At 46.0% G+C, this 17285-nt stretch overlaps 1 protein-coding gene and 1 non-coding gene across 9 annotated transcripts in view; one reads left to right on the plus strand and one right to left on the minus strand.

Annotated features, from left to right (window-relative positions):
* The window catches only part of KATNIP (katanin interacting protein), a 231238-nt gene that overhangs the window by 115463 nt on the left and 98490 nt on the right, over nt 1-17285 (minus strand). For all 8 annotated transcript variants that reach the window (XM_081553378.1, XM_081553377.1, XM_081553381.1 and 5 more), the window contains one exon: nt 3759-4026. In XM_081553378.1, the coding sequence (XP_081409504.1) occupies nt 3759-4026 (268 nt within the window). The remainder of the gene's footprint in view (nt 1-3758; nt 4027-17285) is intronic.
* Nucleotides 1892-1964, plus strand: TRNAG-UCC (transfer RNA glycine (anticodon UCC)). The gene has a single exon. It is a non-coding gene; the product is annotated as a tRNA-Gly (tRNA).

Raw genomic sequence — 17285 nt, forward strand, 5'->3', positions numbered from 1 at the left:
CTTGCCTGGAGAATCCCCATGGACAGAGGAGCCTGGTGAGCTCCAGTCCATGGGGTCCTAAGAGTCAGACACGACTAAGCAACCAAGCATGCATGCATGCTTATTGTCTGTTTCCTCTGCTAGGATTACATGATGTAGGAGAACGACTGGGCTTGTCCTGTCCTGGCAGAGTACCTGGGCCATGATACATGCCCAGTAGATGAATGAAGGAATAGCCCAGAACCAGGCACATCTTTTCAGGTTACTGCTGACTGCTCTTGAGTAAATGCTCAGGAGTGGCTCAGAACTCCAATTCCATGCTAGAGTCTGGGGGAACCTTGTAACAGGCCTCCTGCCTGCTCACCTCTGTGGGAGCCTGTCTCCTGCTGAAGCTAAGAAGCTGCAGATGAAAGCAGTGACTGAGGGTGGTGGTAGGGGTCATGTGCACTGCCCTCCACCCCCAGCACACATCACCTCAGTCAATGCTGGGCCTGCCAAGCAATCTGCTAAAAAGTGTAAAATGGCAAAAAAGTGAAGTTCTCTCTTTCCGCTTATGGGAAAGTATCACTCTTAAGGGCTTCCCCAGTGGCTCAGCAGTAAAAGAATTGACCTGCAATGCAGGAAACCCAGGTTTGATCCCTGGGTTGGGAAGATCCTCTGGAGAAGGGAATGGCTACCCACTCCAGTATTCTTGCTGGGAAATCCCATGGACAGAGGAGCCTGGGGGGGTTACAATCTATGGGGTAGCAGAGTCAGGCATGATTTAGGGACTAAACAACAATGATTCTTAAACTGCCTGTGGTCCAACTGCTCTCCTTCAGTGGCCTGGTCTTTCACACCTGGAAGTAAATGTCATGTCCACACCCATCCCTGCCACACCCCCCACTTCCAGGGCAGGGGCCCAGTCAATCTCTTCACAGCCTTTCCCTCCTTCTGTCCCCTTGGAGGAGACACAAGCCACAGCAAGGATGCAGCCCCCATGGGTCTCACTCAGAAGCTCATCAATACTACCCCGATCACCAGACGTTTTAGCAGGGCAGCATCAAAGTGAAAGTGAAAGTGAAAGGGTTAGTTGCTCAGTACTGTCTGACTCTTTGCGACCCCATGGACTGTAGCCCACCAAGCTCCTCTGTCCATGGATTTCTCCAGGCAAGAAGTGGAGTGGGTTGCCATTTCCTCCTCCAAGGGAACTTCCTGACCCAGGGATTGAACCCAGGTCTCCTGCAGTGCAGGTAGATTCTTTACTGTCTGAGCCACCCAGCACATGGGGTGGGGGTGAGGGTGGGCGGAGGGGGCATAAGTCCTTGCTTTATTTGACAAAGATTCCCTGAATGACTTGAATGTGCCAGGTGAGGGCTGCACGATGGAGATGCAATGGAGGGGAAGAGCTGGACTGTGCCCTGGTGGTGGAGCTCACAGGCCACCAGAGGGGAAGAAAGGCAGCTGGGGGCAGGGAGACCAGGGCCAGATGATTCCACAGGAGCAGAGGAGGCACCAACCTAGCTGGCTGGGCTGGGAGTGTTAAGAAGGCTTCCTGGAGGAAGCAGCCTCTGGGAAAAGCAGGGAGCCAGGTTTCATGGGTCAGAGTGGAGAGAAAAGGAAAGGTAGTGACCTCAGGGGAGGGAACAGCCCAGCAAGGAGGAGAGAGCGCGTCCAAGGGACAAATGTTCTTCTGTCTGGAAACTGCAACCATGGGGTGTAGATTTTCCAGATCTGCCTGTTATTATGTCCCCCTCAAGACTCATATGGTCAAGTCCTAATCCCCAGCAACTCAGAATGTGACTGTGTTTGGAGCTAGCATCTCTAGAGAGCTGGTTAAGATATGAATAAAATGAGGCCTTTAGAGCAGGCGCTAATCCAACATGACTGGTGTCCTTATAGGAAGAGGAGATAGGACCCAAGAATAGGGACTTCCCTGGTGATCCAGTGGTTAGGATCCTGTGCTTCCAATGCAGGGGGCCTGGGTTCGATCCCTGGTCAGGGAACTAGAGCCCACATGTAGCAACTAAGGGTTTGCATGCTGCAACTAAAGATTCTAAATGCTCCAATGAAGAGCCAGCGTAACCAAATAAAAACAAATAAATAAGATAAAGTGATAGGAAAAAACAAAAAAAAGACACAGGAACACACAGAGGGAAGACAAGCAAGGACACAGGGAGAAAGTGGCCATCTGCAACCCAGGACAGAGGCCACAGAAGACACCAAGCTTGCCAACCCCCTAATCTTGGACTCCAAGCCTCCATAACTGTGAAAAAACACATAACTGTGACTGCTGAAGCCACCTCTGGTCTGTGTACTTTGTTATGGCATCCTGGGCAGACCAGTGCACTCACTGCCTGACTTCAAACACTCCCTCATTTCTTTCCTCTGTTCACCCAGTTTTGGGAAAAAATGAGCTCAGAATGGAGAGGGAGGAGGAAGCAGAGGCCATGCCAGCTGCGGATCAGAGACGAGGACGACTGTAGATGGGCCCCTCCCTGCCAACCACCAACTGTTTTGCTGACTTTACCTTCTAGGGTTTGTTTTTTTCTCTTTTAAGATTTTTTTTTTCATGTGGACCATTTTTAAAGTCTTTATTGAATTTGTTACAATATTGCTTCTGTGTTAGGTTTGTTTGTTTGTGTTTTGTTGCAAGGCATGTCGATCTTAGCTCCCTGACCAAGGATCAAACTCACAACCCCGGCACTGGAAGGCGAAGTCTTAATCACTAGGCTGCCAGGTAAGTCCCTTCTAGGGTCTTTCCTGAAAAGCCTTCTCTAGTGGACCACTGCCATGGGTGCCAATCTGCTTTCCTTCTCCTTCAGATGCTCTTTGATTTTTTCTTTGGAAACTCCTATCTCTGTCCACATGGTTTGGGTGGTGATAATCATACCCCCAGTCCTGTTGGCTGGACCTGGCCAATCAGAGCCACAGTGACTAGTTCAGAGATGCCACCCCATATGGGTTCAAGAGCCAAGCCGGGGGATTTTCTGGAGCTTTTAGGAAGAGAAAATCCACTTTGTGATCGAGTTGCAAAGCCAGTGTCTCAATTCTGTGTCTATATGTGGAGAACCCATGTAAGAATGGTAAGATGAAAGAAGGCAGAGATAAGAGGAAGAAGGGGAGGGAAGGAGGGGAGAGAAGAAGAGATATGAGTCTTGCTATAGTCCTGACCCAGAACACGCATTGGAAGGACTGATGCCGAGGTTGAAGCGCCAATACTTTGACCACCTGATGCGAAGAACCGACTCACTGGAAAAGACCCTGATGCTGGGAAAGATTGAGGGCAGGAGGAGAAGGGAGCAGCAGAGGATGAGATGGTTGGATCACATCACCGACTCAATGGACATAAATTTGAGCAAACTTTGGGAGATAGCAGAGGATAGAGGTGCCTGGCATGCTACCGTTCATGGGGTGGCAAAAAGTCAGACACAGCTTAGTGACTGAATAACAACAACACAGTCCTGGTCTCCTCAGTTATCCAAGTCAATAAATAGTCCCTTTCACTTAAGTCAGTTTCATCAGCCAGTTGGTCTGTAGATGCTGATAAATATCCTACAATGCACAGGACAGCCCCCTACAACTATCTGCCAGACTTTACCATCTGGAATTTCAGGGTCATTTGTAAGCTTTTGGGAGCCTTCACCTTTGGTAATCAGCAGAGACCTGAACTGATATACACCCCGGCCTATGAGACAGTCTACACAAAGCTGAAATCAAAGTACCGCTGGAAATTTAAGCCCTACTATTAGATCCAGAGACATCAAAGGCAAAGAAATGCCACATAAGACAGAGCTTACTTTTGGAAGCCGGGTTAAATTCCAGCACTACGAGGGTGTCTGGGCCCTGGGGAGGGTGTCCTTCTGTCTCCTGGTCCTCGGGAACATCCTTCTGCACTGAGCCCCTTCGGGAAAGAGGGAGGTCATCTCTGGGACAGCCCCCCAGCCCCTGGTCCTCGGGCTCCGGCTCAGAGAGTACATCTTCTTCGATAGAGTCATACTCATCACTGGAACCACCCTCTTCTTTCCTTTGTAGATTGACACTAAGTTCCAGGCTTTTTCTTAGCTCCTGCCAAAAGTCAAGAAGAGAAGGAAAAAATGAAATATGTTCCTTTGAGGAAAAACGCCTTTGAAAATAGATCACAGGAATCAAAGAACTGTTTCCATCAAACTAACATTTACTAAAACCGTTTCAACCCATGTGTCATCCTCACTTTGAAGATGAGAAAATAAAGGAGCAACAAGCAACTCCCTTCTGGACAGAGCAACATTTATAGTACTAATTGTGGTTTCACAGGCTGGGGATGCCACTAAACGTGTGAGTGTGTAACAATTTTGACTTGGGCGCTTGTTAAAACTGATTGTGGAGTCCCATCCCCTGAGTTTCTGATTCAGTGGGCCTGGATGGGGCCTGAGGACTTGCATTTCTAACAAGGTGATGCTGATGCTGCTGGTCCAGGGACCACACCTTGACTATGAAATCCCAAAGGTCTCCAAATGATCCTGATATTCCAGGTGGTAAAACGTCTGGCAGATGGTTGTGGGGGGCTGCCCTGTACACTGAAGGATGTTTAGACACACCTATAAACATCATAACATTTAGTTCTCAACTATAGTTGCTTGATTTTTTCGTATGTGTTTCATCTCTATGAGACTGGATTTACAATCTTGAGACCAAGCATTAAGATCTACACTTAAGGTGATCAGAAAATTGATCTCTGAAGCCAGGATAATTTGGAAACAGAATAAGGGCACTACTGCCTTTACACTGGGACAAAAGTATACCCTGGACCATCTGGGGAAACCAGAATGTTTTGTCAGTCTAGCTGTGCTATCCCTGTAGCCTTTGTAATGATTAACATAGATGTGAGACCATGAGAAACAATCAAGTTTATGGTTGACCATAAACTTAAGAGTTGTGTGGTAGGCTGAATAATGGGGCTTCCCTGGCAGCTCAGCTGGTAAAGAATCCACCTGCAGTGCAGGAGACCCCAGTTTGATTCCTGGGTTGGGAAGATCCCCTGGAGAAGAGATAGGCTACCCACTCCAGCATTCCTGCCTGGAGAATCCCCTGGACAGAGGAGCCTGGCGGACTACAGTCCATGGGGAGGCAAAAAGTTAGGCAAGACTGCGTGACTATGCACAGCAGAGCACAGGCTGAATAATGGCTCTCCAAAGACATTTAAGTCCTTATCCCTGGACCCAGTGAATTTGTGAGGGCTCATGAAATAAGACCATATAGAAAACTTTGATCATCTTAGAGAAATCATCCTAAAAAGCCCGATGATAGAAATATGGACATCAAAGATGCTGCTGGTGAGGGTTCAGGAAATAAGGAACATGTTATTGGGAACCAAAGGGCAGAAAATCCTGTTATGTGGCAGCAGAATCTTAGCCAAACTGTGTCCTATAGTTATGTGGTATGTGGAACTTTAAGTGATATTCTTGAATATTTAGCTGAAGAGAGTTCCAAGCAAAGAGTTAAAGATACAGTCTGGTCTCTTCTTGCTGCTTATAGTAAAATGCTAGAGGAAAGGGACAGACTGAGAGAAGAACTGTTAAGTAAAAAGGAACTGGGATTTGATGATTTGGGAAGCTCTCAGCCTATCCAGGTCACAAAAGATGCTAAATTAGGAAATTCACTGTTAGAAAGTCCTGGGTAGAAGTGGCTGTGGCTCAGATGGTAAAGAACCCACCTACAGTGTGGGAGGCCTGGGTTCAATCCCTGGGTTGGAAAGATGCCCTGGAGGAGGGCATGGCAACCCACTCCAGTATTTTTGCCTGGAAAACCCCCATAGGCAGAGGAGCCTGGTGGGCTACAGTCAACAGGGTTGCAAACAGCTAGACATGACTGTGGAGAAGGCAATGGCACCCCACTCCAGTACTCTTGCCTGGAAAATCCCATGGACAGAGGAGCCTGGTAGGCTGCAGTCCGTGGGGTCGCTAAGAGTCGGACACGACTGAGCGACTTCACTTTTTTCACTTTTCACTTTCATGCATTGGAGAAGGAAATGGCAACCCACTCCAGTGTTCTTGCCTGGAGAATCCCAGGGACAGCGGAGTCTGGTGGGCTGCCGTCTATGGGGTCGCACAGAGTCGGACACGACTGAAGCAACTCAGCAGCAGCAGCAGACATGACTGAGCAACTGAACACAGCACTGTTAGAAAAGCATGCTCTGGAGAAAAAATGAAGGGTGTGGCTGGACAACTTTTGGCTAAAACCTCAGAAGGATCCACAGTTTAGAGTATTCAGTAAAACTGAGGGTTCCTTGAAGAGATGAGACATGTGACTCACGAATCCCCTTAGACAGCTCAGTGGAAGCCAGGAATAGAGAGAGGATTATCCAGGAAAGATCTGTGGCGGAGTCTCTTGTTCACTCTCTAGGAGTGAATCCTAGAGACATACATAGGAAATTCACGTGGTTTTTGAGAATGTCCTACCAGCAGAAACACTGCCAGCTTGGACTGAATGAGAGGGAAAAAGGACAAAATAAAAGAAAGCTGTCAGACTCCCAAAATTCTACAGGCAGGAAACAGGTTGATAAAACTGTGTAGCTGCAAACACATGCTACCCTTCATGGAAGAAGAAGAATGACTCTCAGGGTAGAGCCATGGGCCCAGAGGGTGGAAACCTGAGCCACAGAGAACTATTCCCATGCCTTGAAACCTAATCGAATTTGCTCAGTTGGATTTCAAAACAGCTTGGGTTTGGTGACCTTTTTTTTCTTTTAATTTTCTGTCTATTGTAATGAGAATATCTGTAATTGTAATACTGTGCCTGACCCACCACTGTATTTTGGAGCAGATAATTTGTTTTATAGTTTACAAGTTCACAAAGGGAGAGAAATTTTGTCCTAAGAAAAGTAACACTCATAGTCTCACTTCTACACAATTTTGATGAAAATGATGAGATTTGAGAGTTTTGAGAAGATGAGACTTAGAGGATATTTTAGACTTAAGCTGGCACTATAATGGGTTGAGACTTTGGGGACCCTTCAGATGGATGGATGTATTTTGCATGTGAAATGAACATGAACATGAATCTTTCAGGGCCAGAGGGCAGACTGCTGTGGGTCCCAAAGATGTCCATGTTCTCATTCTCTGGATGGTGAATGTTACCTTACGTGGCAAACAGACTTTGCAGATGTGATTAAGTTAATGTTCTTGAGATGGGGAAGATTATCTTGGATATCCAGGGAGGATCTACGTAATCCCAAGGGTCCTACTAAGAGGAGGCAGGAAGATCAGCATCAGAAGGAGAAGATATAAAGATGGAAGCAAAGGTTAGGAAGGAGAGAAGATGCTACACTGCTGGCCCAGAAGGAAGAAAGGGCACCAGCTAAGGAATGTAGGTGGCCTCTAGAAGCTGGAAATGGCAAGGGAATGGATTCTCCCCTAGAGCTTCTAGAAGGAACATAGGTCTGAGGACATCTTGACTTTAGACCAGTGAAGCTGAATTTGGACTTCTGAGCACCATAACTTAAGGTAAACCACTAAGTTTGTGGTAAGTTGTTAACAACAGCAATAGGAAACTTTTTTTTTTTTGGCCATGCCGAGAGGCTTTTGGGATCTTAGTTTCCCAATCACTTGGCCAGACGGTGGCCTGGTGGCCAGACAGTAAAGAATCCACCCTCAATGCAGGAGATCCAGGTTCCATCCCTGGGTCGGGAAGTTCCCCTGGAGAAAGGAATCGCTATCCGCTTTAGTATTCTTGCCTGGAGAATTTCGTGGACAGAGGAGCCTGGCAGGCTTCAGTCCATGGGGTCGGGTTGCAAAGAGTCAGACACGACTGAGTGACAAACACTTTCACTTTTTCACAGTTTCCCAATCAGGGATCAAACCCAACCCCCGGGCAGTGACAGCACCAAGTCCTAACCATTGGACCACCAGGGAATTTCCTAGGATGCTGATACAGCTATCTACCTATTATACCTCTCTTTCTCCCACCTTGCCCAATGTCAAGTATCAGTGATATTTATTGAACAAATAGAACACTGCCTGGCACATAGTAGATGCTTGACAAATATTTGCTGAATGACTAATTTATGTCAGTGACTGGGTAGGAGATGCAAGCAGGGGTGGGGAGCACCCGCCTGCTTCGGAGGTGGCATTAGTGATGTGACGCACGGCAAGTAACTTAACTTCCCTGATCTGCAATTTGATATCCTAAAAATGAGCTAAAAAAAAATCCTCACCTCGCTGAACTGTTTTATTAAAGTAGTGATGTGAACTGTGGATGATTCTGCCCCCCAGGGGATATTTGGCAATGACTGGAGATGTTTTTGGTTGGAACTAGGGGAAGGGAGTGCTAGAGGCAACTGGTAGGTAAAGCTGCTAAACAGGGATGCCTCTAAACACCCTGGAATGTACAGGACAGTGCCCACAACAAAGAATGATCTAGTCAAACTTCAGTGGTGGTGTGACTGAAAAAGCCTATGTGAAAGGGAGCATGTATTTACCAGAGGTATTTAAAAAGATAATAACAAGGTCTTCTAATTGAGTGTATTGACATGATCCATGGAAGCCAGACTGAGGTCGTGGCTCATGTCTTCAAAGTCTGATCGTGGTGGGCAGTTGGAAGACAAACAGATTTACTTCTCCTCCACAGGGAAACATGAGTTCCTGGGTGGCCTGCTGTTTAACAGCAAAGGCACTGACTGCAAAGCAGTAATCCTTTACAGCGGAATAATGCTCTGTACTTTACAAAACATTTTCAACTCCTTCTCTCATTTGATCCTCACAATAACCCTGCAAGATAGGTGGGTGGGGTGAAAGTTACTCTAATGATAACATGAACTCCTGTTACAATGGGATGATCAATTGGCTCCTGTTCTTAGCCCACTCCCACCAGTCTCAGATGGGGTCATCTTCAGTTTTATGTTCTGCAGAAGTGAAGGCAAGGCTGAGTGAGAAAACAGAGGACAAACTCCTTGGGACTTCCCTGGTGGTCCAGCGGCAAAGACTTCCTGCTCCCAAATGCAGGGGCCTGGGTTCGATCCCTGGCCAGGGAACTAGATCCCACATGTTGCAACCAAAAGTCTGCATGATACAGCTAAAAACTGCACATGCCACAATGAAGATTGAAGATCCCCTATACCACAACTAATACCCATGTACCACAACTAAGACTCAGCACAGCCAAACAAACAAATAAGTATTTAAAACAAACAAATAAACAGTGGGTAATCCCTCTTTCTGCCTCCCTAGTATTCTCGTCCAGTTATGTGGGTCAAAATGATTAAATGGATGCCAGCAAACTGGGAGATTCCTAGCTGGGAGACTGCTATGTCTTCCAGGAAATCTTGATCAGTCCCAGGGCCCAGAATCCTGCCTACTGATGTCTAAGGTTGAGGAGAGTCATCCATCATCCACTCCCAGTTCCAGGAAATATTTGGATGGGACATTAGGATTGAGCTTCCCTGGTGGCTCCAACGATAAAGAATCCGCCTGCAATGCAGGACACTGGGGTTCAATCCCTGGGTTGGGAAGATCCCCTGGAGAAGGAAATTGCAACCCACTCCAGTCTTCTTGCCTCGAGAATCCCATGGACAGAGGAGCCTGGCACAGAGTTGGACACAATTGAGCAACTCACCCTTAGGATTCTAGAACCCATGGTCAGCTGAGCAGGTTCCCTCCAGCCTCTTCATTACCTTCACTAGGTGGCAGCCTCATAGTTTAAGTGACTGAATTTCTGGAGTCCCCCCAAGTTGGTGAACTGAGGTCTATAACCTTCAAGCAGGTCCAACTTGTCACAATGATTAGATGGCAGAGTCATGACATGTGCCCTCAAGCCCTGCTCCCTGCTCCTTCTGGATTATCCAACTATAAAATAGATGTGGTCCAACCAAGGGTGAAGAAGATGCGGCCGCTATTATCATCTTTCTATTTCCGCACACAGGAGTGCTACACTAGGGCTGAGGTAACTGTGGGGAGTAAGCAAAGTGAAAGTGTTAGTCGTTCAGTCATGTCCTACTCTTTGCAACCCCATGGACTGTGGCCTGCTAGGCTCCTTTGTCCATGGGATTTCCCAGGCAAGAATACTGGAGTGGGTTGCCATTCCCTTCTCCAGGGGATCTTCCTGACCCAGGGATCAAACCTGGGTCTCTTGCATTGCAGGCAGATTTGTAACTGTCTGAGCCACCAGAGAAGCAAGATGGCAAAAGCTCAGACAATCAACGCATAAAGCAAAAGAAACAGGGGACTTCCCTGGTGCTCCCAATGCAGGGGGCCTGGGTTCAGTCTCTGGTTAGGGAGCTAGATTCTGCATGTCCCAACTAAAGTTCATTCATGCCACCATGAAAACTGAAGATCCCGTGTGCCATAACTAAGACCTGGCATAGATAGATAAATGTTTTTTTTATCATATGTGAAACAGAACACCATTCCAGGTTCGATGCATGAGACAAATAATAAATAATCAGGGCTGGGGCAATGGGATGACCCAGAGGGATGGGATGGGGAGGGAGGTGGGAGGGAGGTTCAAGATGGGGAACACATGTAAACCCATAGCCGATTCATGTCAATGTATGGCAAAAACCACTACAATATTGTAAACTAATTAGCCCCCAACTAAAATAAATAAATAAGTAAATAAAATAAAAATGAAAAAATAAAAAAACCCACTATGGCTCTTGGATGCCAAGTGGATTCTGAGAGGTGGGTCAGGATGGGTGCAGGGCAGACAGTTGCAGCTAAAGAGGAAGGTGGTGGCAGAAGTGGGGATGGGAGATGCATTTTTGAGATGTATTTTGGAGGCCGAGACACAAAAATGCTAACTAGAAATAAACCACGTGCATACCCTTCGTTGCCGTCCATCTAGAAATTTATCCTTCAGCCTTCAGCAGCAAAGACTGTTGAGGCGTCATTTATAATAGAGAATGATCTTCATATTCATCCGTCAGAGATGGGTTACATTACTAATAGAGCAAGTGTCTATGGAGCCCCAGGCAGCCCTTACAGAGAATAAGGCAGATCTTGTGTGCTTATTCAGAAAAAAACAGGTTTAAGTAAAAGAAGCACGTTGACAAATGTACCTATAAACCTGATTTTTAAAATAATTATCGTATTAGTATGTATGAAAGTGAAAGTGTTAGTCTTTCAGTCGTGTTCAATTCTTTGCGACTCCATAGACTGTAGCCTGCCAGGCTCCTCTGTCCATGGGATTCTCTAGGCAAGAAAATACTGGAGTGGGTTGCCATTCCCTTCTCTGGGGGATCTTCCCGACCCAGGGATTGAACCCTGGTCTCCTGCATTGCAGGCGGATTCTTTACCATCTGAGCCACATACACATAGGCATACAAAAAGCCTGGGAAAATAAACATCAAATTATTAACAACACTCTTCATTGGGGGTGGCATTATGGGAGCTTTGTTTCACTTAAATGTTTTACCTTAAATGGCAATTAATTTTTATTTATTTATTTTTGGCTGCGCTGGGTCTTCGTTGCTGTGCTCAGGTTTTCACTGCGGCGGCCTTGCTTATTGCAGAGCACGGGCTCTAGGTGTGTGGGCTCAGTAGTTGGGGCTCTCGGGCTAGTTGCCCTGCAGCATGAGGAATCTTCTCGGATCAGGGATCAAACCCCTGTCCCCTGCAATGGCAGGTGGATTCTAATTCACTGTACCACCAGGGAAGCCCAGTTTTATTTAATTTTTCATTGTAAGCATTGTTCTCAATTTTATAAATAGAAAAAAAAATAGGTATTTACATTTATGTTTAAATCCTGCTCCTTCCTCCTGAAACTAAATTACCTATAGGAGTTGTAGGAACAGTGGTGTGGAGGACCGTCAACAGTCAGTTGTCTGAAAAGTCCCTGATCTCTAGCCCTGGAACTTCTTCTCTCTGAAAGAGTGATTCAGAAATGGGTGAGCAGTAGCACTTGACACCATCAGATGATGGAACAGTCTGACTTCCTGTATCCAATCAACAGTGGTCCAGATTCGAGAGGAACAGCATCATCAATATTAACAGGAAGAAACTGCGGGCATGTGGAGTTGGTGATGGACAGGGAGGCCTGGCATGCTGCAGTTCATGGAGTTGCAAAGAGTCGGACATGACTTAGCGACTCAACTGAACTGAAATATACCACTCATAAGTCCTTCTCAGGAAGAACCTCCAGAGGACAAGATCCAAACAAAGAAAATAAAGTCAAAATAAAGAACATGGGGGCTTCCCTGGTGGCCCGGTGGTCAAGAGTCCATCTTGCAATGCAAAGGACACAGGTTCGATCCCTGGTCAGGGAAGATCCCATATGACTCAGGGCAACTGAGCCTGGGTGCCCAGGCTCTAGAGTCTGTGCTCTGCAATAAGAGAAGCCACCACAATGAGAAGCCCTCTCACCGCAACTAGAGAGTAGTCCCCGTTTGCTGCAACTAGAAAAAGCCCTTGAGTAGCAATGAAAACCCAGTGCAGCCAAAAATAAATATATAAATATTTATAAAAAACAACACAGACCAGTAGACGCTGTGATGAAAGGTCTAATAGTGAACACTGACGCTGCTTAGTGATTAAAGAAATACAGGGGACCCTTGAACAACACAAGGGGTTAGGGGTGCTGACCCCCCAAGGGGTTGAAAATCCATGTACTGTTCTCTCTGCCTCAAAGGCAAAGGAATTGATCAATGGCTTGCCCAAGAGCAGGAAGCTGAAGCAGTTTGGATAGATAAGGACTGAAATCCTAGTTCTTTTAAGTCCACATATTGTGATCTATAATGGAGCATAAACTCTTCCCTATACTTACAGATCTATAAAACAAAAATATAAGAACTGTATTTATTAAAAAAAAAAAAATCTGTGTACAAGTGGACCCAGGCAGTTCAAACCCATGTTGTTTTAAAGGTCAACTGTATTAAACAATCATGCGTATGCAGGTCACGAAATGGAATACTCTAAGCCTAAGCTCTTAGCTAAGCTCACAAAACCAGAAGAGGGCAGGCAGTGTGGGTGTACCCTGGCCTCATTTTCCATAGCAGATGAGTCAGTTCAAATCCATCTTCAGTGGAAACAACAGAGTTTCTTTTAAAAATGGCAACTCTGGCCTCTTAATATTTTGTTCATAATTTATTAAACTGATGGGATATTTTAAGAAATCTTTCCTGTGATAAGAAGTCTGAATTTCAATCAACCCTTCTGTTTCAATTTGGTTTTGCTCCTTTTAAATTAACTCAAATTTAAATGCCATAATTGTATTCACTACGCATATACACACGTATAGTAAATATATGTATGTATAATATATAAAAGGAGCCTAGATTCTGCATGGTTTCTATCTTCTTCACAAAGGAAAATAATACATTTGCTCACATTGAATGAGCAAACTTTAGGAACCTAGGCCCTTATAATGCCCACGTGATCTAAAACCATCTGTTCCGGGGCAAAGGGGAGCTGAACTAAGTAGCCACATCCCCTCGAGAAAGTTATTCAAACCCTTTCCATCTGGAAAGATGAGGACCTTGGGCTGGTTGCTTTGAAAGCCAACCTGCCGACACTTCAAAGGGATACCACGCTGGGCCATCTACCAGTGGCTTTGAAGCTGTCATCCCGAAATGCTTCTGTGAAAACTTACTTTACAGCTTTGCTTCAAAACCTTGTTATATGCAATTTCAATGCTCAGCCCTTAAAATGTTCAGTTCAAGCCCTTTCAACAGAAAGCCTTCTGCATGGAGGCCAGCCACAAACAGCACAGGTGGCAAGCAGATGACGGGGCGGTATACAAATTGGCCTCCTTGCTGGAGAGCCAGGGAGGAGTCGGAGGGAAGGAAGGATGCTGGACCAGTGGCTAAAATGCAGCTGAGGTTTGATGGTCAGTGGATTAGTGCCTTACATTCCTGGTCTTCCCTCTTTTCTGTTGGGCTAGGAAAAGAGCAAAACCAGACAGATCACCATAACACACGGAATGTCTGCAGTAGTAGTGTGTGCGTGCCTGCATGTGTGCTAGTAGTGCATGCGTGCATGTGTGCTAGGCTGCTTCAGTCATGTCTCATTAAGATCCCATGGACTGTAGCCCGCCAGGCTCCTCTGTCCATGGGATTTTTCAGGCAAGAATACTGTGGGTTACCATTTCCTCTTCTGGGGGATCTTCCCCACCCAGGTGATCTCTTACATCGCCTACACTGGCAGGTGGGTTCTTTACCACTAACGCCACCTGGGAAGCCCCTGCAATAGTAGCAACAGCAACTATAACATCAACAACATCAACCTGCCAATTACAAAGCTTTTGCCACATATCAGGCACCAAGCTAACCCCTCTATGAGCCTCATCTCCCTGCAGTCTCCCACCACCTCTGTGTGAGGGTGTCCTTATCTTTTTTTTTTTTCAATTTTTGGCCACACTGGGGGGCATGCGGGATCTGAGTTCCCCTAAGCAGAGATCAAATTCGTGCCCCCTGCAGTGGAAGCACAGAGTCTTAACCACTGGACTGCCAGGGAAGTCCTAGATATCCTTATCTTACAGGCTCAGTTCTCTTAAGTAGCAGCCCAAGGTCATGAGGCTAGAAAGGGCAGAGCCAGAGGTTTGGATGATGAAAGACTGTCTGTCTCAAAAGTCCAGGTTTTTCATCCCGTGCACACATTTATTCCCTGCCTGACACCAGTGCCTTGGAAGCCAGTGGTCTCAAGAGTGAGATGAAAGTCAGGTTCTCTGTGATCATCCGTTGGTTTACATGAAATTTATCACATCTGCCTGTAAGAGCTTTCGATACAAAGCTGCCGTGAGGCCACTACACGTGTTAAAGCGTGTGTTTGGTGTTAGAGGATGAAGCATGAAATCTGTAATCACAGTTAGAAAGGGGAACAGCTCAGTCTAAGTTCTGGGCGTGGGTTCTGGGCCTGACTCCAGTCGCCCTATGTCCCCAAGCACATCTCAAGCCCCCAGCTCTCATGTGAGAAAAACTGCCCTGACAATCTGACAAGGTTGTGGAAGTGATGCAATGAGATAATAGCTATGAATTAAATGTTTCATGATTGCTGTAACAGAGGTCTATATTTTACAGAAAATTTAACATTGAGATGACAGCATATTCTTTTTTCTTTCTCAGACCCTATTGACACTGCCAACAAGAAGATCAGATGTTTAGACCATGAAGCCACACTAGATACTTTAAGAGAGTCCTCAAGAGGAAACAGCAGTCTCTGGGAAAGAGGTCACAGATGCACACTGAACCCCTCATCTCTCGTTTGATCGGCAACTTTATAAAAATGGAATTCACATGTACTGTTAGTTGCAATAGTTTCCAGTAACTCCTACTGTTTGATATGAACCATTTTACAGATATTAACCTGCCCGGAAATGATTTTTCACCCTGCAGGAAGGGGTTAATTAACTAATTTGTCCTTCTTTTCATTCATTTCTTGTTGAATATATGTGTCCCCGTAAGCAGGTCTGATTGCTAAGTGCTAGGGACAGAGTGATGAATAAGACAGCATCCCTGCTTGCATGAAATTTATAATCTGGCAGCAAAGACAGCTATTCCATAAGAAATTACAAGCAGAAACCCACGTCTGAGGCTTACCAATCTACACCTCAAGCCTGGTGGCATCTAGACCACAAACTTCCGAGAATCAAGTGACGAGCTCTAATTTCAGGGTCTCTACTGTGTATTTTTAAAACTCATTTCCTTAAATCAATTTTCACAGAACTATGGCTAGAAAAATTGGAGTTATACCTGAGCGTCAATTATCTGTGCAATGTTTTTGCTCTTCTGCTACTTTCTTACACCCCCCCCATTCAACCTTGGATTTACTTTCACTGATTTTCATTCAAAGATAAATTGATGTTTGAAGCCTTTCCCCAGAGTTCCAGTCTCAAATGTCCACTATTATGAAGGGAAAAGCCAGCCTTGTTTGAAGGCGTGGAGTTATGTAAGAGAAAGAGCACAGACTCAGGAAGCAGATGGGTACCATTTCCTGGCTGTGAGGCCTTGGGCAAACCCTGTGGCATCAGTGCGCTGTGGACGACTCACCTGAGCCTGCCCAGAGCCTGGGTGAGGGGGTGGCTGAAAGATCATGAGAAGGACATTGTATAGGGATGGCGGGATAGAGACCAAATAAGCCAGAATGCTGCTAGAAATTTTGAGGAATTCCTGAAAGGCAAGAAAGCAGAGATTACACTTAGGAAGCAGTAAAAGCAGAGGAGGCAACAGACCAAAACAAGGGCAGTAAAATTTTCCATAGAAGGGATTGTGTGTGTGTGTGTGTGTGTGTGTGTGTGTGTGTGTGTGCGCGCGCGAGCACACAAAGCAAGTCCAGAGTCAAGGTGGAGTGAGAGGAAGCCCTGGGGCATTCACGGGGGCCTGTTTTTAGGGCTGGTGGCCCCTCCCCAGCTGTATTAAGTAGAGAGACGTTCACCTGCAGGCTGATGCCTGGATGCCGGCACTGGGGCAGGAAGGCAGGGCAATGCCCCAGGAGGTCATTGTCCACAAGGTAGACTAGGAGCTCCCATTCCTGGAAGGGGAGCTAAGGCACACAGCATCCAGGAGTGTGTTGTGCCCCAGCCAACATCAGGGTCAGGTTACACCGAATAGAACAGGCAGAAGAAGAAGGATTCTCTTACACAAAGATGAACAGACAACCAAGAATGACCAAATATCTATCCAAATCCTGAAGATTGGCACAAGATAAAACTTACCAAAAGAACAAATATACAATGAAAGGAAGTTAATAGAATAAGTAGAGGAAGAGGTTTTCCTAGTGGTGCAGTGGATAAGAACCCCCCTGCACTGGGGGACATGGGTTCCATCCCAGGTCTGGGAAGATTTCACGGGCTGCATAGCAGCTACGCCCTAGAGCCCATGCTCTGCAACAAGAGAAGCCACTGCAATGAGAAGTCTGAACACCACAGCAGAAAGTAGCCCCCACCTGCTGAAACTAGAGAAAGCAATAAAGACTCAGTGCAGCAAAAATAAATTAATTTTTTAAAAAAGAATAGAGGAAGACTTTAGAATACTGAAAATTATTGTCCCTGGAGAGATTTAAGAGGACATTTTGTCCACGGAAAAGAAACAACTAGAGATCTTGGGCTTCCTAGGTGGCGCTAGTGGTAAAGAACTTGCCTGCCAATGCAGGAGACGGAAGAGATGCGGGTTTGATTCCTGGGTGGGAAAGATCTCCTGGAGGAGGGCAACCCACTCCAGTATTCTTGCCTGGAGAATCCCATGGACAGAGGAGCCTGGCGGGCTACATAGGGTTGCAAAGAGTTGGACACGACTGACGTGACTTAGCATGCACACAGAGATTTTAAGTTTTAATTTTATCATTAACATTTTTAAAAAGATAACTAGCAGGAAGAGCTAAATGATGATAAATTTAGTGTGCTACAAATTCAAGCCAAACCAT

Source organism: Giraffa tippelskirchi, chromosome 13 (genome assembly GCF_054371585.1).
Source record: "Giraffa tippelskirchi isolate mGirTip1 chromosome 13, T2T-mGirTip1v1.2.pri, whole genome shotgun sequence".
NCBI classification, from domain to species: Eukaryota; Metazoa; Chordata; class Mammalia; order Artiodactyla; family Giraffidae; genus Giraffa; species Giraffa tippelskirchi.